Source organism: Micromesistius poutassou (assembly GCF_964030765.1).
Source record: "Micromesistius poutassou genome assembly, chromosome: 2".
NCBI lineage: Eukaryota > Metazoa > Chordata > Actinopteri > Gadiformes > Gadidae > Micromesistius > Micromesistius poutassou.
Window position 1 is genome coordinate 11,900,734 of NC_140272.1, and position 25,551 is coordinate 11,926,284.

The following is a 25,551-nucleotide window of genomic DNA, read 5'->3' on the forward strand; positions in this document are numbered from 1 at the left end:
ATGGACTTTTTTTTAATTGGCAGTGAGAAAATAGCACATTGATCATACATTTCACGATAAAAAAATAACTGAATACATTCAGTTGTTTAAAAAACAAAAAACAACAGGACAAGCACGGACACAAACCGTTGTGAGGCTTCATGAATATATCAAGCCCAGGACAGCTGCAGAGATCGTATGCAAAGTAAACAGAGTGGCAGCAGGTTTGTCAGGTTACCAGGAAGTACGGTTGTTTTACAAGCCAGTGCTCAACTCATAAAATCAGATGCAACGCACTCCTCTCGTGCCAACTCAATGTAATTTATTTGGCGCTTGAGGGATTCATTTGCGTTGTTTATCACAGTTTATCCGCTCCACTGCGTGGGGGTGCCGTTGTCGGGTTGTGTGTCTGTGGTAGCTGGGTCTTCTGCTTTGAGCCAGGCTTTGGGGGACCTCTCCTTGGCGACTGGCAGCCCCGGTTGGCAGGTGTCAGCGAACCTCTCGCGAGCTTTCTGCCAGTTACTGCTGGACCTGGATGGGGCGAGGAGTGCGGCGTCTTCCGCGGAAACGACGGCACCGGCTCCCAGACCAGACTTTGATTTCCTGACCTTGAGCTGGATCTTGGGTGGTGGAAAAGAAAACAAAGGAAGAGGAAGTCAACCAATTTCTTCCGAGACACACAATAGAAAAAAATACCCCTTTCATTTGAAAAAGACCCGCCCTTGCTCTTTCCAAACAGTCTTACCGGGTCTTTCATCCCCTTCCCTTGCTTGCCCAGCCCATCTCCACGCTTCCAGCCCATCTTCTCCAACATCTTCCGGCCTTTATTGACATCACTGATCTCCCTTTAAAAGCCAAACGTTAACAAAAACAAAATGAGTGAATTCCCATTGCCTCAGGTTTTCGGCCACAGATGCAGATGCAGTCATAAAAGAGAAGCATGCGTACACGTGGACCGAGGCCGGAGCGTCGTCCCGCTGGAAGGTCCCGTCGCTGCCCACCGTCTGCCTGCGGCACTCGGCCCGGTCCTGATACCTGGGGTTCTTCAGGGCCTTGGCCTCCTCATACTCACTGCTCTGTATACAGGAGAGACCACGGTGCACAGTGGTGAATGGCCTGTCGATGGTGCGACAGTAAGACTATGTCAACATGGCATTTGTTGTAGGATGGTACTGACCTTGAGGCCATATTTAGCCTTCATTTGCCGCAGCTCCTTCTGTCGCAAGATTTCCTTCTCCTCTTTGATTGGGCCAATGGGAACTTTGGAAAACGCAAAACACACATCCAAGCCAAAATTACTTTTTAGTTAATCCAGTTTCCTCAAATCAGTGCAGATAATCAGTACACAGTATTCACATTTAACATGACACTGACTGTAAACTAACACATACTCTGTGTAAATACAAGTAAACAGAAAACGAGTTCAGCTCATCTTTCATCCTCTGCATTCAACAGTTTATCCAAATTGACTTTATATGACATTAAGGAGCAGGTAGGGCTTATGCATCTCACTGATGCCTACTGGTAGCCTGCAGTCATTGGGGTTTGAACACAGTACATTTCCAATTGGGTCCAAACAGACTCTTCATAATCATATTCCCTGAGTTTTAGTGAAAGGAACTATGGATGTGGAGCAGTGTGGAGGAGCATGAGATACGACGAGAGCTGCAGCCCTGATGCTGGCGTCTTACCCGGCGTCACTGCCCTCTTGTGCTTGCTGAGGTGGGCCATCACCTGGCCGGGCTCACAGCCGTCACAGGTGTCCGTCCCAGAGTGGATGTGGAATGACAGCACCGTCTCCCCCATCTTCACCTCGTCCCCGTGTGTCAGTGCACAGGGCTCGCACTTGATCTTTGGCTGGACGTTTCAGCAATATAGTGCATGAGCCATGTCATTTCTTTATATAGATATATATTAGTATAATGTGGAACATGGATCAACAGCAGGGCTTTCTTATGGACTGACCTGCAGGATTCTGTTCCCGTTGAGCACAGTTCCGTTCTGGCTGCCCTGGTCCACCAGCATGTAGCATTGTTGGTCTTGGTCAAAGTAGACCACTGCGTGACACTGGAACCACAGAAGTAAAACAGCCACATTACCACTAGGCAGACTTCACACCCCACCCTACAGAGGAAGGTTGAACTGTGTGGAATACCTTGCTGACTCCCATCTCGGCTATTCGTATCGCATGGTCCATATCCTTCTCTCTGCAACAGAAAATGTATATTTGCGTTAAGGGCCGAGGTCTTGATTGACATCTTGATGACCATTCATATTGAAACATGGATTAAGGTTGTGTATGTTGCCCTTCTGTCTTAAACTGGATTGTCCTGTATTGGTAGCGAAGCCAGCCTATAGCTCACAAACACAGCTCCAGTTTTGCCTCGAGATCTAGTCTAGAACCCGCCTGACCCTGACAGCTTTGCTGCAAACAAGATTAACTTGCATGATCAGCAAACCCCAGCGAAATGTAGTTAATGGTGCATTTCTGTGTCGTTTTGAACAATGGATTTATTGGTGTTTTATTTGAACGCAAGACGTTTTTACGTCAATGAGAACGTTCACTTTTTGAGTAGTGGTAATGTTTGCTTATGGCGTCACTCAGGATTGATTCTCATCAATCATTCTCATCAGCTGCAAAATAAGGTTGACTGACTATGGCCCTTACAAACACTGCCGTCGGCAGACTTTCCAGATCTCAAGAGCTAAGAGAATATGGTCTGGCTGTGTGAGGCTACTGTTTTGCAGTCACTCACCTGCCGATGGTGGCTGGGGCGTCTGCTGTGATGATGAAGAGCGTGCCCACCTGGAGCACCGGCGACCTCACCACAGTCACCCTCACACAAGGTGGCCAGATGTCTGTTGTTGCTAAGGGGCACAGAACGAGATCATGATCAACATCTGAACGTTTACTCTTCAGCTGGTTGTGCAAGAAGGATGCTAATGGAGTAAGCACTTATCCCCGTTTACATCAACGTTAAACCATAAACTATAATAAGAACGTTCAAGAGACATTTATCTGTTGACTACTGAGCTGATATTGCGTATGTTTGTGTGTATATGTGTGTGTGGGATGATCTGTTAAAATTCCCTGATCTGATCTTCAGCCCCAATCTCTCACCTTCTTGGCCCTCGGCCTCCACGTCCGACTCTGCCTCGCCCCCCGCGGGGGAGGACGATGAAGACAGGGAGGGGCTAGTCTCCCTCTCTCCCTCCGTCTCTGTGAGCTCGCCCTCTTCAGGCTCGCTGTCTCCGTCCGAGTCGTCGCTGTCCGAGCCTCGGCTCTTCTTGCTCTTCTTGCTCTTCTTCTTCTTGCTCTTCTTTTTGCTCGTCTTGTGTTTCTCCGCCTTGGACTTCTTCCTCTTCTTCCGGGCGCTGCCCTCGTCGTCGGAGCGGGAGCCGCTCTTCTGCTTCTTCCTCTTCGCGGCGGGCTTCTTCCTCTCCTGCCGGGACCTCGAGGAGTCTTTTCGGCGCGGAGATAAGTCGGGGCTGGATGACTGCGGCCGTGGTTTCCGTAACACGCTCCGCTTGGCCGGCCGCCGCTCCACCCACTCGTCTTCCTCCTCTAGCTTGATGTCCTCGTACGACAGTTCCTGCCCCCAGACAGCCACCAACACCACTGAGGTTACCATCTCCATTAAGCGTCACGGACAGGCTGGCTTTTCATACACGTCCCTAAAAAACGTCCGCTTCTCAAAGGTCTCAGTGTTCAAACGAAGCGGGTCGTGGTCCACCGGTGTGTAAAAAAGATTCTTTCCCAAGATTTGTGACCGATGCCTTGCGTAACAAAACGTTGAATTCATTGTAATGTGTAATAATGTAGTTACTAACTTTCTGTGTTTTTTGTTGTTTTTACCAGGTGCAAAATGTGTAGCATGACACTACTGTTTAACCTATTATTCTCAATAACACATTCTTTGATTATTAAAGCGAATGTGTACCTTTGTATGATGCAGTGTTCCCGTTAGAAGAAATCTTCATATTAGCCAATGAGCTAGTCAACTCTTGCACCTGGGTGAAGAGGGATAGCGGTTTAGCTATTAAGCAGTTTCCAACCAAAAGTTTATAGGACACAAGCTTCATCATTTGAAGACTGAGACCAAAAAAAAAAGACTGTATGCCCGTAAAAAAAGGAGGCTTTGCAACAAAAGCCAGCTGTCGTCCAATTTTGCAGAACTAAAAAAGCAAGAATACATCAGAGGCGCATCCAACACTCACTTTTTTTTTGCATTGTCAAGGAAAAATTGAAAGGTTGATATTTATATTGGAACGCTTTTGTTAACATTGGATTTGTAGCGCATTGACTCAGAACTGTTAAAAGACAGAGGTGTGCCTTTCCAAAAGTGATGCACACCCCTGAAACGTTATTGACCAATCAGGCTCTGAGGCTGTTGTATAAGCAAGCATTATATCCCCTCTTTGTCTGCATACCTTGTGATTCGGCTGAGAGGTTTTCTTGGTGCACTTCTTGGACGTTTTCCCTTTCCTCTCAACAGGCTTGTGGTCTTGGCCTGGCTCTGCATCAGTGTGCTCTGCTGTGGGAACCACCTCTATCTTCGAATGGAACTGGTAGCGCCCACTGTCTGCCTCGTAGCAGTAGTAGATGCCAGTGTTGTTATCGTAGTACAGCTGACTAGCCTGAGGGAGAGAAAATATGGAGCAGGAACTTGACATTGTAGTGAAAACAAAGTTTAGCTGCTTGCTATGGAATGAGAGTCACCTAAATAAATCAGCAGAAATACAAATCACTCTTAATAACGAGATTTATTTGTATATATATTTTATAACTATTAGTACTGTAATGCACCCCTTTTGAGAGGCATGAAACTTTGGAAGGTATGGGATGCAAAATCATATGATACCATTGAGCTATACAGTATTTCTCAACCATCTACTCAAGAAAATCTCAAATGTAGAACTATAATACTGAATGTGTAACCAACCGAGTCATAGTAGAACTTGGTGCTGTGGTCGTAGTACATGCCGGTGGTCTCGTCAAACACGAACCCAGTCTGGGTCATGGCCTGCTCAGCAGTAGCCCTCAGCATGTCTGCTATGGACCCCTCCTCGCCATCCTGAGAATGGAGGAATAAAAGCATTTATAGGGAATAACAACCCTTCAAATAATCATGGTACAGATATTCACTGTTTGTGATACAGCTTCCGCAATCACCTAGCTATGTGATTTTAATGTGCAACAGCAATTTAAAAGGGGGGGGCTCTGTATTAAAGGGTCTCCTAAAATGTGTGTACTGTAATTCATTGTAAATAATAATCTATTCATACGAATATATTATGATAATTTGTAAACGCCCTTTCTAAAACAACCTACCTCTGTCTTTGGTGCGGTGTGAGTGTCTGGCTGACCAGGCACTTCTAAGACAGCCTCGGAGGTAGCTGGAACCTCTGTGGCCTCGTTGCCCTGAGACGGGTCCTGTCCCACTGTGGCCGTAGGACCCTGAACATCCGTAGCCCCTGTGTTCTCATAGCTGGTCCCATAGTAGTAATTGTAATAATCTGTAAAGATTAATTCCATAACAAGTTAGTATTGTCAAGATTCCATCCGTTAGTTCAATGTTACTAATTATGATGACCACAACAAACAAAGAATCACACACCTGTTTCAGACCAGGTGTACTCTTCTGTCTGAGTTTCACAGTCTATTCTGTCTTTGTCTTTCTTCTTTCTCTGGTGAATCTCTGCGCTCAGCTGATCAACCTATTAGTAAAGAGCACAAGGATGCAAGACATTCTTGCGTCATGAAATGACATTCACTGTGATGATCACCTGAACTGACCATTAATCATGTCCTACGTTAAATGCGCTCTACCTGTTTCCTCAGGTCTTCGTTGTAGTTCTCGGTGTTTTTCTGCAGTCTTTCAGAGTGACTCAGTTGTTTCTGTAACTTTGCCAACTCAGCTCTGCAATCGTGAAGTTCTTGCTTTAGGAATTCTACTTTCAGTTGAAGCTCAGCAACACCGGACTCGTCTCTTTCCACGTTGTTTTCGTGGGTCTCCATGATTACGACTAGGACAGATTATTGACACACATGGCAAATTGTGAGCCTTTCTCCAATGTAAGCTTTCAGAATCAGGGCAACAGGCCAAAACTTTTGTTACGAAGACAAAAGGGGGGAAAATACAAACCAAGCAATCATTTCTGGCAGATAATACGTGTCATCTACATACGACTGTTCTAAAATACAAGATAGCTAACGTTATAACAACCGCTGCTGCTGGTATGGATAATGGGTGGTCTTACCATTGATCACGTCCAGTCCGTTTTTCTCTGCTTATCAGTACATCTTCATTCAGCCCCCGTTGAAAATGAACCTGCAAGTTGAAAATAAACATCGTGTAACCATCTTGCATGTTCGATACATCCTGGTACAAGTTTTGAGGATAATTAGACAGTTACACTTATAACAGGTGATTTTTTAACAGTCCGTCGTTTTCATCACCGCCATTTTCTGGCTAACTACGTCATTAATGTAGGTCTTCTTCCTCCGGGGTTTAGTTGTGTTAATTCAGTCATTACTGCCTCCCAGTGGCCTATAATATATCCTGCGTTCTCCTATTCTGTGTAGATGTGTGAATATTTATTTGAGCTAAATTCCAATACACATATATGGACATTCATAATAATTCATGATAACATATTACTTGTCCCATGTAATATAAAAACAATTCACAGTTAATACTTGCATAACTACTCTGTGAAGGTGCAAAGTGTGTCTTTAAATGTAAGTACATATTAATAATTATAAAGTTTATATTGTAATTAATTAATTGATTTTGAATCCTACACATAAGGAAAAAAAGAGTCTCCATGCTATATCATTGTTACAGAGCTGCTCCATGTATGTAGTTGCCTACGGCCCTACGCCATAGAATAATGAACTCGAAGCTACAATACTATTGTTACAGTGCTGTCCCTACTGGCCTGAAGGCACTGGGGTAATATCCTCACAACTTCCTCCCACTGATTTTCTGCCAAGGATATGGCAACATCTGTTCCAGAAAAATAAATGTTTCTAGTTACATTCGTTTTTTAAAACTTTTTAAAACTTGGTTATGCAGAATAACACATGTAATACACTCTGATACCACTAGATGGGGCGAGCAACCCTTCCAACTATTTAGGCTCACAGCCACACGCATTCAACCTTTCAAACAATGTTCAGAGAGAAGTGGCCAGTTGATTCAGTTCTTTGCCTATTTCTGGCAATACTAAAATAGCTGTTATGTAACCATTCAGTTCCGGTATTGTCCAGTATTTTATTCTCTAACATTGGGAGATACTCAGTTGGATATGCTATGCTGATGATTTATTACTATCAGCACATTTTGTGTCTAAATATTTACATTTCAATCCAATGAGCTGTGCTGCTAATGGCCCTTATTTCAGAGCTGCTGTGCTAAATAAATAAATCTATTTAGAGGAAGTCTATCTCAACACGGCGTCATAGCACCATTGTGTCAGTTGAGGTCTATGCTGCCGAGAAATATGTGTTCATGTAATGTGTAGGCCGCTACAAACCTGTGAAGCTAAACAAAGAAACGTGTTTGTTTTTCTTCTTCTTTTTTGTCGGGCTTCAGCATCTTCTTCCTTGTTAAGTTTCTGTTCTGTTGCTGTAATCTAACATCTATCAGCTTCCCCTTCTGTTTGAAATTCAAGCCCTCCATGTTTAGTTCTGCTTGGGTTGCACAATGGAACGGCAAACGCAAATGTACTGCTGGGGTGTTGGTGATAAGAAAGGGAAGAGGTGTTCTCTCCTGTATGGAGAGACACACACACAATAGCATACAATGACCCCAGAGACACATGTATATGCTATTAGTCACACCTGCATTGTACCACGCACCCTCAATGTACTGACTACTACCTGCTTTATGTTTATACTGAGCAGCAAAAGGTCAAAACTGGAGCCCGACATATCGTTTGGCCAATTTTATCAGCCGATATTGGCCTATCACAGATATCAGTATCGGTATCGGTGTATGTGTTTGCAGATATGCGCTGATATGAAAACTTTCGATTTATGAATGTAATTACCTCTTTATAAATCCTATGGTGGTTGAACCTCTAGTCTAAATGCATTGACTGAGCACGTCCATGTAAACACTTATAACACTAACGGTTTTACATCATGTTCTGTGTGAAGGTTAGTAGCACCTCCCCATACAGGTATATTCCTTTAGCTCTGGGTATTAATACAATGTTGCTGTGACCCGAAGCATTGCTGGAGGGTAAGCAGCAAATTCCAAGGAGGTGCTCCACCCCCAGGATACCATGATGTACATATTTAGAATAAAGGCAGATATATCTATATTTTGAATATCGGCCGATATATCAATATCGTTAATCTTTGACTCCCTAATATTGGCATTGGCCCCTAAAAGCCAGTTTCGGTCGGGCTTTAGAAACGTTTCCCATTTGAAAGTCTGAGTGTTGTGTTGCTATGATGCTCGTTATGTTATATTGCTGCCAATGACCGCCAAGACTGCTGGCTGACAGTAGTTATGCAGCCTCCTACTAACAGTGACCCCATTGAAACAAGGCCAACAGTCTTATTAAAGGGAATCCATTGAGCTATCCTTCCCTTAGAACACACACTGTGCCAATTCAGCATTTCTAGGGATTAGCATAATTAGTTTTATATGTGTAGTATTTGTATTCCCCAAACAAAGAGACTAAGATTGAGCATGTCGGCAGAGGTAAAAGTAATTCCACCCTTTGGTTGCTTCTGACTACTGAGGTGTGGTTGGGTTTTCTCTGACACACTAAAAAAGTGTTGAGACGGGCGTTGAGACGTTGCATATCACTGAAACATCTGCAAATAAGACAGTAAACACAGGGGGTTGATTCAGGGCCCCTTCATCTCTTATTACATCTAAACCACGAGCAGCCCAATATATCAGGGTAAAGGCCCCGAGCTCCACCAAAACCCACAGTGCACATGAGAAGAGAGGGCCTCCGCCCTCATCTTCTGGTCCATGATGTGGAACATCTGAGCCAGACTGGAGCCCACGTGGCTCTCTGCAAACTATATAAAATATCCCACATGCTGTTATGTGTTATTATGTGCTAATGTTGCATGATGAATCATGTAGGGTAGGCCAAGGTTTGTCATGTGCTACAGAGGCGTAATGGAAGCACGTTGCTGTCTTGGTAATTATGGAATGTCTTATTGGTCATGGGGGGGAAGGCTAATTCTGGTAGGCCAGAATCCAAATGAATGTCTATTATTTTGATATATATTTTGGACTTCCTTGACTTCCCATCCAGTTTCTGTTCATCAGGGTCAGATGCCTCACTATAATGTTAATGTAAGTCTTTAAGTGGCATTGCATAGCAGATACTTTACGTCAGGTGGCTGTTTTCGGGCTATGCAAGAGAACCAGTTCCCCAGGTCTGATCTATGCATGCCACTGAACCAGCAGCAAGAGCAACACAGTTAACAGAACAGCCTGGGGGTTGGGGTTAGGGGGAAGAGAGAGTGTTAAGATCCGGTCCCACATTCCTAACCGCTCTCGGGGTAGTAAAAACCTGGAGCTCCACCAGTACAGCCTCCCTCCTCCCTTCTCCCTCCTCCCTCCTTCGTCTCTCCACTGTTTGTTTTCTCCCTCTCTCCCTTCCTCGCTTGCTTCAGATTGCAAGAGCCTCCACGGTTGGAACATACCATTACTCAAACCACAGTGGGGGGAAACTAGCGTGGCTCATTCCAGGCTGAGGTACAGCCTCTCAAGAGACACTGGCTTTCTGCCTCACCCGTGGTCTCCCTCACAGTGGACCAGTCCGGGGAGTTTAGCAGGAGGGGGTGGGAGATGCTCAGCGAGAGAGAAAGAGAGTTGTGCTTCTTGGAAGCCAGCTGATCAGTGCTGTGGTTTTCTGCCACAGAGGCAGCGAGAGAGAGGAAACGTGACCAGAAAAGAAAGGAGGTCCTTCAGAGAGAGAGGGGGGGAGAGAGAGAGAGAGAGAGAGAGAGAGAAAGCAGTCAAAGTCTTTGTCATCTCAAGAAGGCACCCATAACCTGAAGGCAAGAAGAAAAACATATTTTAGGAGGGAAATGCTGTCTGAGAGCCAAGAGGAGGCAGCACTGTAAGAGAAGCCTGTTGTGGAGGATGTGAAGAATCTTAACATGCTGGCCGTTTCAAGAGGGGAAGGAAGTACACAGGAAAACAACACGCCAGGGCTGTGAACCAATCAGGCGTGATTCACACAAACCAACGACCAGGAGTACAGTGCGAAGACCGAAGAGAAGACATGTCCTGGCTGTCCCCGGTGTCGTGGGCCAAGTGGACGTGGACCGCGGTGCGAGGTGGAGAAGGAGAAGATGGGGAAGACGAGGAGAGAAGAGGAGAGGAAGGAGAGTACGAAGGAGAGTTTAGGCGGAGAGCAGAGGAGGAGGAGGAGGAGAGATCTCAAGGCGGCAGGCGAGTGTTTTGGCAACATTTTGGCCCCAAGGATTAAAAACAGAGGGGCTTTCACTGTCTGGAGGATTGTGTGTATAGGTGTGTGTGTGTGTGTGTGTGTGTGTCTGTGTCTGTGTGTGTGTCTGTCGGTCTGTGTGTGTGTGTGTGTGTGTGTGTGTGTTTCTTTGGGTCTGTTGTTGTTGTCTTATGTGTGTGTTTTTTTATTTTTCACCTGTGGAGTTTGGGAATCAATAATGTACAGCTGGATTGAATTTATGTGTTGTTTTTGTGCCTTTTTCGGTATTGACGTCTAGACGACATCTGCCTCATGTGGAGGGACAGTGGTAATTTCAAATTCGTTTCAAAAACCCATTCCCCCAGTGCCTTTGAAGTATAGCATGCATTTGCAGTTCTAAAGCTATTTTATGGTGCTGGATGTGATGTACTTCTCTGTTTGCTCTCCGTGGATCTTTAGTATGGGAGTCTACAGTGTGGATGTCTTCCCTGTTTCTCTTTTACATTTGGAGGGACACTCTTGTTTACACTACAACTGCACTTTAATGCCTTGGGCAGATACAAATGAACATGGACACACACACACACACACACACACACACAACGAACAATGGTTAGCAAACACACAGGCTCTCATCCCTCTGTGTTCATGGTGACTGTGTTTGATGTCTTTGTTTGGTTCATCATCAGTAATTTGTCCCAAATGACGATGCTTACTGAGCATAATAGTGGGGACTGACACTGGCCGTAAATCACTTAGCAATGTTCCTAAAATAATTCCTATTCATCTCCTAGATATCTCAAGTCACAAGGTTCCTATCAAACTATGACTGCAGAAGTCATAGAAAATAAATTGTATAATGTAAATGGTGGCGTGATAAAAAAACAATGCAGCCTTCTTTTGAAAAAACAAGGTGTAATGATTAACCGCCCACTTTGGTCAACACATTTGGGTTATCACCATCGAGAATAGGTAACCTGTGTTCACACAGCTTAGATCCAACAGTGTATCTCTTACTGTTTCTTTATCATTTGTGGCCTTTTCTCTGTTCCTCTTTTTGCACACACACATGTTGACAAACTCAAATCTGAATGTTGACCTATTTGACAAGCAGACAGGCATGTGTGTCCGGGCTTATCAGTAACAGAAAACCAAGTCTGTTGTGTACCTCTGATTGTAGAGGATTGGAATGATTAAAACAATTAAATATCAAATTTAAAAGGATTTAAATAATGAAATAGGTGTTTCGTTCCCCCTAAAGTGATTCCCTTCTTATGGCAATATCCAGTTTACTGTTCCTGTTCCTGTGGTGTAGTATAATACCATATGTTCTTGAGAATGGTTCAGTCTGGTACCGTATGTTACTGTTGATTTAACTTGGAAATACTAAACCCCATGCTCCCTTTCTATTTTCCCTTTGCATAACTCACCTTTCTCTCTCTCTCTCTCTCTCTCTCTCTCTCTCTCTCTCTCTCTCTCTCTCTCTCTCTCTCTCTCTCTCTTTGAAACATACTCTCTTTAACATTCTTTCTCCCCCCTCTCTCTCTGTTTCTCTCTGGCTGCCCATGGTGACAACAGCTCTGACTCAGAGGGCCATTTTGAGACCCCGGAAGCAGCCACTCCGGTCCACGCACCCTCCTCACCAAGAGAGCTGGAGCACAACAACACGCATGCAGACAACACAGGTGAGAGCCCCACAGTAACACGTGATGGACACACACACACACACATGCACGCAAGCAGGCAGACGCACACACAAACACACACACACACACACACACATACATACACACACACACACACACACACACACACACTGGCAGGAGATCCGAGACTGGCAGGAGATCCGACAGATGGGCAGAAAATCATAAAAATTGTCAGCAGCCCTGAACACAGGCAATTCTTGAAGATAATTTGTTGCCACGGCAACAAGGATCTCCGTGGTGGCCCCGGGCACGGCCGTGGAAGCCACGGCGGTTCACGTGTGTGTGCATGTGGCAGAGAGCCCAACGAGAGACAACGGGGCTGTGTTACAAAGCACTCCTTGAAGAGAAAAGGTAAACACTGCCTTTGCCCTGGAGCCAGGCACCAAATCTCTTTCCGCTCCTGGGGGCACTCTTCTATGTTTGAACTGGTGCAGCATTAATTATTATTATTGAAAAATACTAGGCATTATGTGTGCATTGTTTGAGCCATCTCCATAGTGCTACTGGATTGCACTAATAGGTCCAGATTATATGAATTCACTCATTATTCACCATCACAGATATTTTCATGTTATAAACAAAGTCCTCAGGTTGACATGATGTAATCTTGAGTGCCATTATGTAATCTGAAAACAGTGGAGGAGAGGGGCCATCGCGCTTCTGTGGTAGGGGCCCCTCCCCCTCCAGTGTTTTAGATCAGATCGCCCCCGATGCGCTGGGAGGCGGAGCCAAAGGGTGTGGTGTGGTAGTAGTGTCCTTTGCCCTGGAATTCCACAGGTCAGACAAAAGCTGTGACCTTGTATTGTTCTGACTGACTGAGTGCCTTATCAGGGTGTCCCCCACTCCAAAGACCCCTCTCTCACTGCCTTCAATTTCTACAACACAGCCAGCCAGAGGGGAATTGAGAAATATATATGTGAGTGAGTGAGACATATTTTAGAGAGATATATTATATTTTCAGAGAAATATTTTAGATTTCAAATGTCTGCTGGCGCAGAAGAAGAAAAAGAAGAATCCTGAGATGTAAACATGTGGTTCATGGAACTGAGAAGCGCCTCTGTGTGTGTGTGTGTGTGTGTGTGTGTGTGTGTACAGTTACAGGGAGCAGTGGGTAACTGTCACCCATCTCGAGAAGTCTCTCTAACGTAAACAACACGCTGTTGCTAGCCAGCTAGTCCCATGAACAGAAACGGAACAGACAACCTGTAAATGTGGTTTAGATAGCTCAGTGCTGTCAGTGTTTAACCTGAAAGGCTCCACACCCACATCAGCAATGCTTGTAATCCCTACATCAGCGATGAAACGGTTACAGTTTGAATTCCTACCAGCAAGCATCCATCCATTTGTCAAGACACACGCATTAATGGTTGGTCTTGAGATTTGGTTAGTGCACTACACAGCCTCATAGGACAGTGTGGTTGTATTGAATATGATAGGACAGTAAAATGTGCAATTGATTTAGAGATAATCAAATTTGACTGAGAAAGTGGTCAGATAATTGACATGAAAGTAAAGTATTCTACAAATAGATTTAGTCTGAGACATGTCATTTACTTTTCCCACACCCCCTCTCTCCATCTCTCGTGCACACACACACAGGACTTTTCACTTCTTACACATTTACAGACAAAGCATAAGAAGAAAGCGTTGGTTAAACAAAAGCACCCTATATTGTGAAACAGGCTTATAACAAAGCCCATTTTCACTTTGAACAGTGCTTAGTATATAGGCATGTTGGAGCACATCAATATTTTTTTACATCAAATCTGTGCTTTGTCGTTAACGCGATGTGGCGCATTGATGTGGGTATAAATAAGTCAGGCTGTCTTCCGTCTCCTAGCAACGTAATATCGCATGAAAGTGGTGAGAACGACAGACGTGGTGGAATATGCTGTCATCTCTCTGGACCTCTGCTGGTGTTGTTTACCACAGTCCGTCTGCTGTTCTGCTGCTCATCCTACAAAAATATATATTTTATTTTAATAACTGTACAGTGCAGTAATCATACTGTCCTCCGATACCATTATCTCCAATCGCCATGATATTTAAAGTAAAACATCACCATGGTGACGTTAGCAATGTCCGTTACTACACACCACCTCGGTGACTGCCCCACTACACCTAGGTGACTTTTCTTGGGCTCCTCCAAACAAAGGTTGCAGGGTAGTGGTGTTAAATCCGGTTTATTGTACGTTTTGTAGGTAATGCCGAATGCTGAGGGTGCTCCACTGCCATGCAGGAGATCTCTCTCTGAGTGTGTGTGTGTGTGTGTGGTGACCGCTGGTTTAACCTGTGCACACTGATGTGCTCAATGTGCAACAGGTGTGCAGCCTCACCCAGCCCCAGAGTCTAATCAGACTCGGCCAGGTGAGGCTGCTTAAGCCAGCCATCATCCACACACACACACACACTGACTTTGTGTTTAGATGATTGATTGTCCAGACCCCTCAAACAGCAGATTCTTGAAGGCACAAAATTACTTTTGGTATTCAATGGTTTTGTTCCCCTGCGCTGACCGGTGTTTGTCTCTTCTCCGGTCCTTTACAGATTGGGAACCGGAAGAACACCTGGTAGTGAGCGTTCCTGCGGGTGTAGAGCACCCATTACTCGGGGTCATGGGTCAAGACGAGCCTGCGGCAGCACTGGTTGCCCCGCTGGATATCAAAATCCAAACCCAGAAGGAGGAAGAACCGGAGGAGAGAACCCCCCATACCTCGGCCTCCTCCGCCAGTGCTCCGGACACATTTGCGACCGAGGAAAAGCCCGAAATATCCGATAAGCAAAGCACAACTCAAACGGTATTACCGCCACGAGAGCCGACGCCACCTCCGGCTCTAGCTCCAGCTCCGGCTAAGGCTCCGGCTCCAGCTCCGGCTCCAGCCCCAGTATTGGATGCCCCAGCCCTGGCTCCAGATACACAGAACACAGAGCCGGCCTCCACCCAGGCCAGCGGGCCTCCGGGTGGCATGCATCCAGGCCCGCCTGAGGAGATCCTCCCCGCCGCTGACCCCGAAACCCAACTCAGCGCTCCTCTCAGCCAGCACGCCCCGACCGCACCGCCCGCCAGGTCCAAGCTCCCGCCCCTGAAGATGAACGCAGCCCGCGACGAGACCCCCCCCGGCGGGGACGAGGAGGCGGAGATCCGGCCTCCCCAGGCCAACTACAAGTTTGACCCGGAGCAGCTGGACGACAGCTTTAACCCCTTCATGAGCGGCGGATCCAAAATCCAGAACACGCCTCCGCCCGTCGACCCGGCGTTCCGCCCCAGACTGGAGCCCATCGGCTCTGCGTCCGAGCCCGTGGTCAAAGTGGCGGAGATGCCGGAGACGCTGGCGGAGGCCAAGCCGGTGAAAATGGAGTTTGGTCTAGACGAGGGGGAAGTCACCAAGCCACCCCCCAAGAAGTTAGGCGGAAGGAAGACGGCCACTAAGGTCCCAGGTAAAAAACTAAGACCCAAAGTGGCGGGAGGCTCCGGTAAACCGGCCCCCGAACCCACAGTATCCGACGCGGCCCCCCAGCCTCTATTGGAGCCGGTCCCCGAGCCAGCAGCGGCGACCGCATCCACCACCGCGTCGGACCCGTCGGCCCCGTCGGCCCCTGGGAGCCTGGACGACGTTCCCATTCCCAAGTCGAAGAACACCTTTGACCCCAGCCAGTGGGACGACCCGGACTTCAATCCGTTCGGGAGCAACAGCGCAGTGAGCAGCTCCCCCACGCCCCCCAAGGCCTCCTATCAATTCGATCCGGACAATTTTGATGATTCTGCGGACCCCTTCAAGCCCTCCAAGGGACTTAGCAATGAGGGGCCCACCGTGGGGGCCCCTCCCCCCGAGAATAAAGTTACCGAAGTGGCCAAGGAGAAAGCGACGCCTCAGCCAGGGGAGAAGAAAGCCAGACAACTCCCCAAGAAAAACAAGGACAGGTCAATTACGTAAGTTTGTGCAATCCTGTGATTTAAATGCCCCCATAGAAGCACGGTTTGTTGAGCTAACGATGAGCTGAGGTGAGCTGGTGAGCTGAATCCTAACTGCTCAACAACAAACAAAGAAGCCTCTGGCCTACCTTTGAGATTGTGCACCAGAAAACAATCCTTCGAAGCATGCCAAACAGTGCATGTTATTCAGAGTGTTTATATGTTTACATATTTATATATTTATATATATATAGTCTGTTAATTGTCCCCAGCTCTGATGGTACATCTATTCTCAGCTTTCACGGGCCTGTTCAAGGCGAGACATTCCCCGGATTCTAATTTTAAGTCTCTAACACGCCACGTCACTCACTGGCCCTCGTTTCTCTCCTCTCTGTCCTTTTTTTTCCCCCCTCCCATCTCTCTCTCCCATAACTTTCTGCATCCCTCTATCCTTTATCCTGCCCCTATCCACACCTGCTTTGGTTATCCTCCTCCTCCTCCTCCTCCTCCTCCTCCTCCTCCTCCTCCACTCTGCTGTCCTCAGGACCTCTGAGCGGGCCAAGCTTTTCTGTTTTCCGTTGTAAGTAGCCTTTCAATGCTTTCTGCACTCTGTCATTCTCTCTCACTGTCTGTCTGCGCGCTCTCATACCTGCTCCCATGCATCTTTATTTCAATTCAATATTGTCTAGTGGACAACACTAGACAAGGTAGTGATCCTTTTGTTCTTGTGCTTGGTTTTTATAGGAACGCTTGCAAGACCAAGAACCTTGAGAATCAAACCTCGGCCCCTGATGTTTGTAGTCAGGTAAAGTGTGTGTGTGTGTGTGTGTGTGTGTGTGTGTGTGTGTGTGTGTGTGTGTGTGTGTGTGTGTGTGTGTGTGTGTGTGTGTGTGTGTGTGTGTGTGTGTGTGTGTGTGTGTGTGTGTGTGTGTGTGTGTGGAACAGAGCACCGCTGACTAATAAAAAGTGTTCAAGTGTCACTGCAGTAAGGGGGATTTTCAGCTGAACGCACACACACCACGCAGGCACCCAACCAAACAGACTACGCAGGCACCCACCCGAATACACCACAAAGGCACCCACCCAAATACACCACAAAGGCACCCACCCAAACACGCACGCAGCTGAGATAAGCATCCGTGTGTCCAGCTCTGCAGTGTTCTTGGTTTCAGTGCAGACTCCCTTTGACTCAGCTCCCATTAGGGAGAGTGTACCTCCCATCCCTAATCACACACGGTTGTGTTTGCACGGTTGAGCATTATGGTTGAAATGGTTTAGCATTGGTTTAGAGAGATGGTATTAGGTTCTACACATTTAGGAAGTAAGGTAGGAAGTTTATCCTGTGTTTTTCTACTGCTGCTGCGCTATTGCAACAAAGCAATTTCTCCTACGGGGGATTAATAAAGTTGTATCGTAGGTATAAGTAGCTGGTTTAGTTTAGGAATTAGGTTAAAGAGATGGGTAGGTTTAGGTATTGAGTTATAGATATTTTGGTATACTTGGTAGGAAGTTTAGGTATTAGAATATCTAGAAGGATAAGTATTGGGTCAGGGAAGTGGTTTAGGTATTAATTTAGCTTGGTGGTTAAGTTTAGGTATTAGGTTAGTAACACAGTTATGTTTACATTGGAAAGGTACCTGATGTGACTTAGTAGACCATTAACGTCTTCAAATGTGTCTGTAGGAGGAGGATGAGGTCATAGTTGTGGCTCCAGACATGACTCACAGAGTGCATCACGCCACAGATGAGGAGAAGCTGGCTTCCACCGCCATCATGGGTCAGACGGTGGACCTACAGGAGGACAAAGTGGACACACAATGCAGTAAAGGACTGGTCACCACTCAGCCCAGCAGTCACGTCACCATCACCAATGGTATTTACAGTTACAGTATAGCTCTGTTGTGGTCCGTCAGAACATGGTTGAACGATTAGATAGTAGACACAGAAATTAGGCTTGCTGCTGGGATTTTAGTTGAGGTCAATCTGATGCTTATATAATGGGAATCTGATACTGATGTGCCAACACGCATCCGTGATGAATCACAGTCTCATTCAGTCTAATTCTGGAGGCTATATGCAGTGTACTTGTGTGTACGGCAGAGGGAATATACCAAGTAAATGTTGTGTGGGACAAGAGATGCGTTTCCAATTGTATAAAGCTCAGGGAATTGGCACCTTGCAACAAGCTTGTACTTTTGACATATTTTAATGAGTATTAAGGGTATCCAATGAAATGGCATTAGTTAGTTTCATACCCACTTGGCTTGTTTGTAGGGCCAAAGATGACAACATCAGACATCCTGGAGGAGGATGACCTTTGCAGTCTGAAACAACACATAGTAGGTTCAGTTACTATTTCATGTATTGCCTCATTTTCACATTTGTATATAAAATGCATATGCAGCATATGTTGGCTGCATATGTTGTGAAATATTATTTTGATATTTTTGTATTTTTTCTATAATACTTTTAGACATTGCTTAGCTATATATATTATATTATAACATTATATAAAAAATTACATTTAAAATTTAAAAATTACATTTCTTTTTCAAATGATTTTTCTCTACTTTTTCTCTACTACTCTGTTTACACCAATGCCCTTGTTTTAACGGTCTGCCTCTTGTCAACTCTGATGTTCAGAGCAAGGAGCTCCCCGTGAAGCAGGCTTCCAAGGTCCCGTCCAGCGGGGACCAGGACACCCTGATCTTCACCCAGGACGGCCTGCCCCTCAGTGAGATGGACAAGGCTGCTGTGCTCACCCTCATCAGGGAGGAGGTGGGTCATCATCATCATCACACACACATGCACGCACACGCACCTTCCCCAAGCAGTTGACACCTAATACGCTAACCTTTTTCCTTGTTCTCGATCAGATCATCACTAAGGAGATGGAGGCCAACGACTGGAAACGGAGGTACGAGGAGAGCCGAGAAGAGGTGATGGAGATGAGGTATGAAAATCGCCCGTTCTGTTTAATTCATGGCTCTAGGGTTTGTTTTTAAAAAGCAATTGAAAAATAATGTTTGAAAATACTTTGGATTTATATATGTATGTATGTTAAGTATTTAAAACAAATAACAGCTTAAAGACATCTCCGGGGCTAATGGATGTTTTCTTTACAGGAAAATAGTTGCAGAATATGAGAGAGCTGTTGCACAGATGATTGGTGAGTAATGTCGCCACCTGGTGGAATATTTCCTTTTGTATTTGTATCATATTTTTCAATGCTGACAATCATCCATGTGACTGACGGTATCCTTTTTCTATCTGTTAATTGTCCCATTATAAACTATTATTAGGTGATAGAATCCAAGCACATTTGACCAGTATAACAATTTAAGTCTTCACAGATGCTTAAAGTAAATTCTATCCACACGTTAAATTAAAAGTAATTTGATGCAGATCTATTACATAGATCTTTCATTTATCATTTAATATCATTTTCTTCACTCCCTCAATATTAAATATATCTTATCCCTATCCCACTGTTTTGCAATAGCCGTCGTACTAAAAACAGTTTCTCAGTAGTCATGGTCATTAACAATCAGGGATTTCTCACCGTTTTTGATTGTGCTTGGTCTCCACCAGAGGATGAACAGCAACAGAAGACCCTGTCTGGCAACAAGACGGTCAGGCAGCTGACCATGGAGAGGGACCAGGCCATGGCCGACCTAAACTCTGTGGAGCGCTCGCTCTCCGACCTCTTCAGGAGGTACGAGAACCTCAAGACGGTCCTGGAGGGCTTCAAGAAGGTCAGTCCAAGGATAAGTCAGAGCGTCGACGACCGATCAGCACCACCCGTCATCTTTCACTTGAGAGCTAAGAGGCCCGTTTCTCTGCTCCCTAGAACGAGGAGGTGCTGAAGAAGTGTGCGCAGGAGTACCTGATGAGGGTCAAGCAGGAGGAGCAGCGCTACCACACGCTCAAGATCCACGCAGAGGAGAAACTCGACAAGTAAGAGGGAGGGCTGTCGCGTTTAGACTCGCGCCGGTTGTATCACATCCTGTACATGGATTGGTTTGTACTGATTTACTGAAACGGATCTTTAAACATCTGGTAACATATTAGTAGAATTTTTAAAATATTTCAATTTTATTGAAAGAAAACTACAGTGGATATAGGTTGTTTAAGAGTAGTTATGGGGTCGGGCATCTTGGTATTAAGGTAGGTAGCAGACATTGGGGAACGAACCCAGAACCGTTTCTGCTGTGAGTCGCGACACATTAACTAATTCACTATCCTTCTCCCACACTATCCTATGCCCTAATCTGGTCCTTAAATCTCAAATAGAATTAAGAAAAGTGATAATATAATGCGGGAAAAAGTTTTTGAATGAACCATCAAAAAAAAAAAACTTGAATGATTCATCATTTTAAATAGTGTTGGAAGAAATTAACATGCAATTTCTCCACTTTCTACGATGGTGTCGTCTGTCCCATTTAATTTAAAGTTATGTCCCACGTATGGCCACATGTGTCCCATCTTCTGTTCCCTGTGTTCTCCGCAGGGCCAACGAGGAGATAGCCCAGGTGAGGACCAAGGCTGCCTCTGAGGGCGTGGCCCTCGGGGCAGGCCTGAGGAAGGAGCAGATGAAGGTGGACTCCCTGGAGAGAGCTGTCCAGCAAAAGGTACGTATAAAAGAACACATCTGAACACATCTGGCCTTTGATTACAGCCTGGCGCGGTTTGAAAGTCTCTTTCTATCTTTCTACATTTTTCCTATCCACATGTTCCACTGGACAATTCCTTTTGAAGCCTTCATATGTGGATAACTCTCTCCCCCGTCTCTCACAGAATCAGGAGATTGAAGAATTGACCAAAATCTGTGATGAACTGATTGCCAAACTGGGAACAGACTGAATGGCCTTGGATGAAGCCAGGATCACCGAACTATTTTCTCTTCCAGCTGTCATGTAAATAGCACACAACCACATATTGGCACAACGTATTTTCCTTTTGGAGAAAGAAATTGTATACTTTTTTGTTTTGCTTTTATAAATACGAGATGGCAATATCAAAGCTGAAGATCCACATGTTCTCTCATCGTTTACGGAAGCAAATGGTCATCATCTTTATCATAGACATATATTTTTTAACAAGTGCTATTGAGACCCTTGTTGTTTACTTCCACGGTTTTTGGGGGATCTCTAGGTCTATAACATAGTTGGGGTCAGGCAGACAGATCTAGTGTTATTGAAGTGGCCCTGCATTCATTTCTAATCAGGAATACTATTGATGTTCAAATCCTAAATGATCAATACACAATACACTCCCCTAATGTGACCCTTGTTTAATCACATCCCATTTTAACTTGGAAATTCATCTTATCAAGGCAGGAGGAATGAGAATTGAATGCATCTTTAAAAGCAAACTGTTTTTGGGAGAATAAACTCTTATTGACCCAGTCTTAGGCCAGTCTAAAGTCTAGAGGCTAAATGTGGACAAAATTACAGAACAAAAACCCACATATGCCCACTGAGCGATCCCATTTTATACTACATGTATCATTAAAATTAACATTTAAATGTATGTGGGAGAGATGTGTGCAATATGTCTTCATAAGTCGACAAAAGTAATAAGTATGTCATGCTGGGAGACGGCCTAGAAAGATTAACTTCTTGTTGGTCTATAGTGTCATTTGTAAAGTTGATAATATCATATTTCACAGGGAAGGATTAGCTAGTATCAAGTATATATAAACCGATCACAGTATGTTATGCTTGTACACATGTTTCATCTTGAATTATTGTTTTTTGACTTATTTTCTAAGTGCAACTATTCAAAGTGCTAATTATGTCTTGCCACATAATTAATATAATATTTGTGCTACTATTTGTATTGTATCAAAAGTGAAATTATCTATAATCTAGTGAATATCTTAATTTGCCTTTTGATTCTAACAGACAATTCTGCATTGCTACATACATACAAACATACATATCTGAGCTAGATATGGCCCCACATTTGTGCAAATAATTTAATTGTTTATGGAGCACCTAAAAGACATACACAGATCATCAGTTATATTGTTGCATATTCATGTTGCATGATTTGAAGTGTATTTAGAAAAAAAGAAACATATTATAAACCAGCAACCTTTTTGAGATAAAAAAAAACAACAACTATATATTGTTTAAAATGAAGGTGTTTTTTTTTTGTTTTTTTGAATCTGTAAAACCAACTGTTGCTATTGTGCCTTTGTTTTGTTTTTGTTTTCTGTGTAGAAAACATGTGCCAATCTCTTTGCCAACTTTGGTTCTGAATCTGATGCCAACGTTCCACTCACAAACTATCCAGCACAAAGTAGGGAGTTGTTAGGACATTGAATAACTGCACTTTTAGATTACAAAGCAGGGTTATACTGGTTCATCAAAAGACCATATGAATATATATATTTTCAGATGCCACCAAGTTATGTCCTGGTCTAATGTTACAGCACAAGGGTTGGGTAAATCAAGTAACTGTTTATAACTTAAATTAAGATGTGTTTGTGGATCAGAACAATCAACTGCCAAATGCTGTTGCAAAATCACATTGGTTTCAATATGCGTGTAATCCTATCGTGTCAGCTTTGCATTTGTTTAAAGGTGCTTTTGAAATGGGAAAAAAACATTGTGACAGTACAATTTGTGTATATTTTATACTAAAATGATATGTATTATTTTTGTCTTTAATGTTTGTAAAATTCCAGAAGTGGATATGCCAGATTCTATGTTAACCGTTTATATTTTGTGCATAAAGCATTCCTAAATAAATGCAGAACATATAAATGCTGCTTGCCAGTTTGATTGAATGGTAAAACTTAAACTTCTGCATCGCTACATGGTATGTAGACCTTGTTCCTTCTCATTTCTATAGCCACATTATTAACATTAGCATTAAGTTAGATTCATCCTGATCGTTAGGGTTTTTAATTGCAACAGACCAAAAGACCATCAGGACTATATCTTATGACCACTAGGTGGGGCAATAGGATACTATTGCATGCCAGCCAAAGTGGGAAAGCACCCCGTGTAGGACCCACAAAATAGTTCTTGATTTACAGCTTGATTTAACATATCACGGTTTTGTATTTAATCATTAAGTAACGTTAATCCACATTGCTGCCCATACTATTATGTAAGCGGTTCTTATAAGTAGGCTTAGCATCTTGACCTTTTTTTTCATTAAAGTAACCTTATGGAACACATCTCATTCGCTTCGATCGATCGATTCAATTAAACGTCAGATTAATTCATTTGAAAGTAAAAAGCAGCAGAACGTGTAGACGATCACACACCGGACCAGTGCGGAGGTCTACTCACAGTATGCTTAAGGTTTTTTCCATTGCTTGCCAACTGGTTGTTTTCGTAACCCCTCTTACCGTCGAAGAAGGGCGGGGCTAGGATACTTAGACGACTGCTGATTGGTGCATCACTGATTCAACGAGTGGGACTGGCGCTTCGTGACAACCCCTTAACCATGAGCTTTAACAGATGAGCACCCAGTGTGTGCAGACAATCTATTTAAGTGCCTATTTCCAATATCATCCAAGTTACAAAGTAGGCATTGAAGACGGCTTGTTCACGTCTGAGGACGGCTACGTGAGGAGCTTACATCCCATTCTCCGTTTGGTTAAGTAAGTAGTCTCTTAGTCCAAGTTTGTGTAACTTTTGACAATTTTTGATTATGTTAATTTCTTCAACGCTTGTCGGAAAAAAGTAGGCTACAATTGTATGTATGACATTGGATTCCACTTTCCATTTTCAAATTCGATTTGATGTTGATGTTTATATTGTGAGACATAAGTCTTGATAATTGCTATCATTTTTGCATATTCATCATTTCAGTGATTCATTGGTAGATGTGGTCAAGTCAATTATTAGTATCCATGTTATAAGTCGACTGAGGGAGCTGAACTCCGGAGTAGCATTTGTATCAGATGTGCTTATTGCTAAAACTTTATTATGTGTAATAACGAATTAATACAGATATAGATGGTCTTCGTATTTGCAAAGAAAAATGTATATTATCTTTCAGTTTATATAATGGATTTTATAGTTAAAAGATTATAATAAAGAGTGATTAATTAATGTTCTGCCATTAATGACTCACTCTTAATCATAAGTCTCTGTCTTCAGTGGTGCTGTAGAATACATCTAAGAATATATAGAGGGAGAGACAGCCCTAATTCGGTAAAGTCATGCCCGACCATCCTCATCCCATACCAGTTTTTATAAGTCTACTGGTTTAAAAGTGTGCTTCTCTTTCTTCAGTGCAGTTTTTTTTCTTTTTCTTAAGTGCAGTTCAACCCTGACAGTTAAGTTTGGCCCTAATGACATAACTTTGACCACCTACTCCCCTCTCTGAATTTGACCACCAGCTATAATTCCTCTCACTTCCTCCCGTCCCCTCCCCTCTACTCCTTTCACTGGCTTCATTCCCGCCTCCCCAGAAGTTTTCCTCCCACAGGGCTTTTGGTTCCCTGCATGACACTTTAAAGGGTTGAAATATGGAGGTGAGGAGAACATTCCCCTGCTTTTCCTATACTGCCCCTGGGCCCTGGTAGGCCGAGAGATAACAACAGCCACGTATAGCCCGGACAGCGCCCTTCCCCAGGATTCCACATTTGTTCTTCGTTAGACTGTCAGAGAGAAAGAGAGCGAGAGAGAGAGAGAGAGAGAGAGAGAGAGAGAGAGAGAGAGAGAGAGAGAGAGAGAGAGAGAGAGAGAGAGAGACAGGAAGAGAGAGAGAGAGAGGAAGCGAGAGAGAGGAAGAGATGGACGGAGAGAGGGAGAGCGAGAGAGGGAGAACAAGAGAGGGAGAGAGAGAGAACAAGAGAGGGAGAGAGAGAGTAAGACCCTGAGAGGGAGAGAGAAAGAGATGTAATGAGAGTTATGATGTATCTTATTTAACTTCTTGTGCTTTGGCAATGTAAATGTTATACGTTTTCCATGGGAATAAAGCCCTTTGCATCTGGAATCTGAGAGAGAGAGAAAGAACAAGAGAGAGAGAAAGAAAGAGAGAGAGGCCGACATACAGGCAGAAAAAGAGTTAGGAGAGACGCTCCCCGGTCTATCCCTTGGACTCACCAGTATTTCATCTTTCTCTTCCTCTCCACCTTCTCTCCTTCTAATTTGTCTTTATCCGTGTACATCCGTGTTCATCCACTGGCATCCCAGACCCGCTGGCTCTGCAGTTGAAAGTCTGGGCCGTTCTGTGGCTTGTGACTGTTGACCTTACAGAGCGTTTGTGTTCAGTGGCAGAGAAAGGCCAAACGAGACCGGTGCCTGCGAGCTGAATGAACACATCTTTCTCCAGAAATCACCAATGATCTCACAATCTGGCCTCGTCTGCCATATGCTGCTGCACCGCAAATTGCTACCTGCTTTACCCGACATTGAAAGAAAAAAAAAAACTCTACTACCCCTTTAAAATTGCCATGCATTTTAGCTTAAGTTATGTTACTGCAAAAGGCTTTGATATCTAGATATCAATTATAATTATATATCAATGATATCTTTGATATATAGGTCCTTT

The 25,551-nt window shown here is 44.2% G+C and overlaps 3 protein-coding genes across 6 annotated transcripts in view; 2 read left to right on the plus strand and 1 right to left on the minus strand.

The window, feature by feature from the left end:
- aggf1 (angiogenic factor with G patch and FHA domains 1) lies at window positions 1–6,441 on the minus strand. 4 transcript variants are annotated; one of them, XM_084464865.1, is made up of 16 exons: window positions 6,397–6,441; window positions 6,241–6,311; window positions 5,810–6,006; window positions 5,598–5,697; window positions 5,312–5,496; window positions 4,923–5,054; window positions 4,411–4,617; window positions 3,101–3,572; window positions 2,736–2,847; window positions 2,135–2,186; window positions 1,945–2,046; window positions 1,671–1,836; window positions 1,157–1,239; window positions 928–1,055; window positions 725–824; window positions 1–599 (listed from the first exon to the last, which is right to left on the minus strand). In XM_084464865.1, exons 3-16 carry the CDS (start codon window positions 5,996–5,998, stop codon window positions 345–347), a joined length of 2,283 nt encoding a protein of 760 aa, XP_084320991.1. In that variant the 5' UTR covers window positions 5,999–6,006; window positions 6,241–6,311; window positions 6,397–6,441; the 3' UTR covers window positions 1–344. The 4 variants fall into 4 exon arrangements, with proteins under 4 accessions (XP_084320991.1, XP_084320994.1, XP_084320993.1 ...); XM_084464868.1 differs by lacking the exon at window positions 3,101–3,572 and adding an exon at window positions 3,921–3,990; XM_084464867.1 differs by having other exon boundaries at window positions 6,421–6,435.
- A 3,460-nt stretch (window positions 6,442–9,901) lies between these two features.
- tacc1 (transforming, acidic coiled-coil containing protein 1) lies at window positions 9,902–22,794 on the plus strand. Its single transcript, XM_084463538.1, has 13 exons — window positions 9,902–10,415; window positions 11,989–12,095; window positions 14,664–16,047; window positions 16,774–16,834; window positions 17,713–17,902; window positions 18,304–18,368; window positions 18,673–18,807; window positions 18,906–18,982; window positions 19,155–19,198; window positions 19,621–19,784; window positions 19,880–19,986; window positions 20,540–20,660; window positions 20,827–22,794. Exons 1-13 carry the CDS (start codon window positions 10,246–10,248, stop codon window positions 20,890–20,892), a joined length of 2,691 nt encoding a protein of 896 aa, XP_084319664.1. The 5' UTR covers window positions 9,902–10,245; the 3' UTR covers window positions 20,893–22,794.
- A 722-nt stretch (window positions 22,795–23,516) lies between these two features.
- The window catches only part of LOC311339456 (lysyl oxidase homolog 2A-like), a 30,664-nt gene continuing 28,629 nt past the window's right edge, over window positions 23,517–25,551 (plus strand). The window contains exon 1 of the mRNA XM_084464849.1: window positions 23,517–23,650. The gene's annotated coding sequence lies outside the window, so the exon portion shown is untranslated. The remainder of the gene's footprint in view (window positions 23,651–25,551) is intronic.

Excerpts from the sequence above, each read along its gene's own strand:
- tacc1 (XM_084463538.1), top strand. The coding sequence starts at position 10,246 with ATGTCCTGGCTGTCCCCGGTGTCGTGGGCCAAGTGGACGTGGACCGCG. Across the intron at positions 19,199-19,620 it reads AGCTGTTGCACAGATGATTG|AGGATGAACAGCAACAGAAG; the intron begins GTGAGTAATGTC and ends GGTCTCCACCAG. Across the intron at positions 19,785-19,879 it reads TCCTGGAGGGCTTCAAGAAG|AACGAGGAGGTGCTGAAGAA; the intron begins GTCAGTCCAAGG and ends TCTGCTCCCTAG.
- aggf1 (XM_084464865.1), bottom strand. The coding sequence starts at position 5,998 with ATGGAGACCCACGAAAACAACGTGGAAAGAGACGAGTCCGGTGTTGCT. Across the intron at positions 2,848-3,100 it reads GGAGGCCGAGGGCCAAGAAG|CAACAACAGACATCTGGCCA; the intron begins GTGAGAGATTGG and ends TGTGCCCCTTAG. Across the intron at positions 2,047-2,134 it reads CCGAGATGGGAGTCAGCAAG|TGTCACGCAGTGGTCTACTT; the intron begins GTATTCCACACA and ends CTGTGGTTCCAG.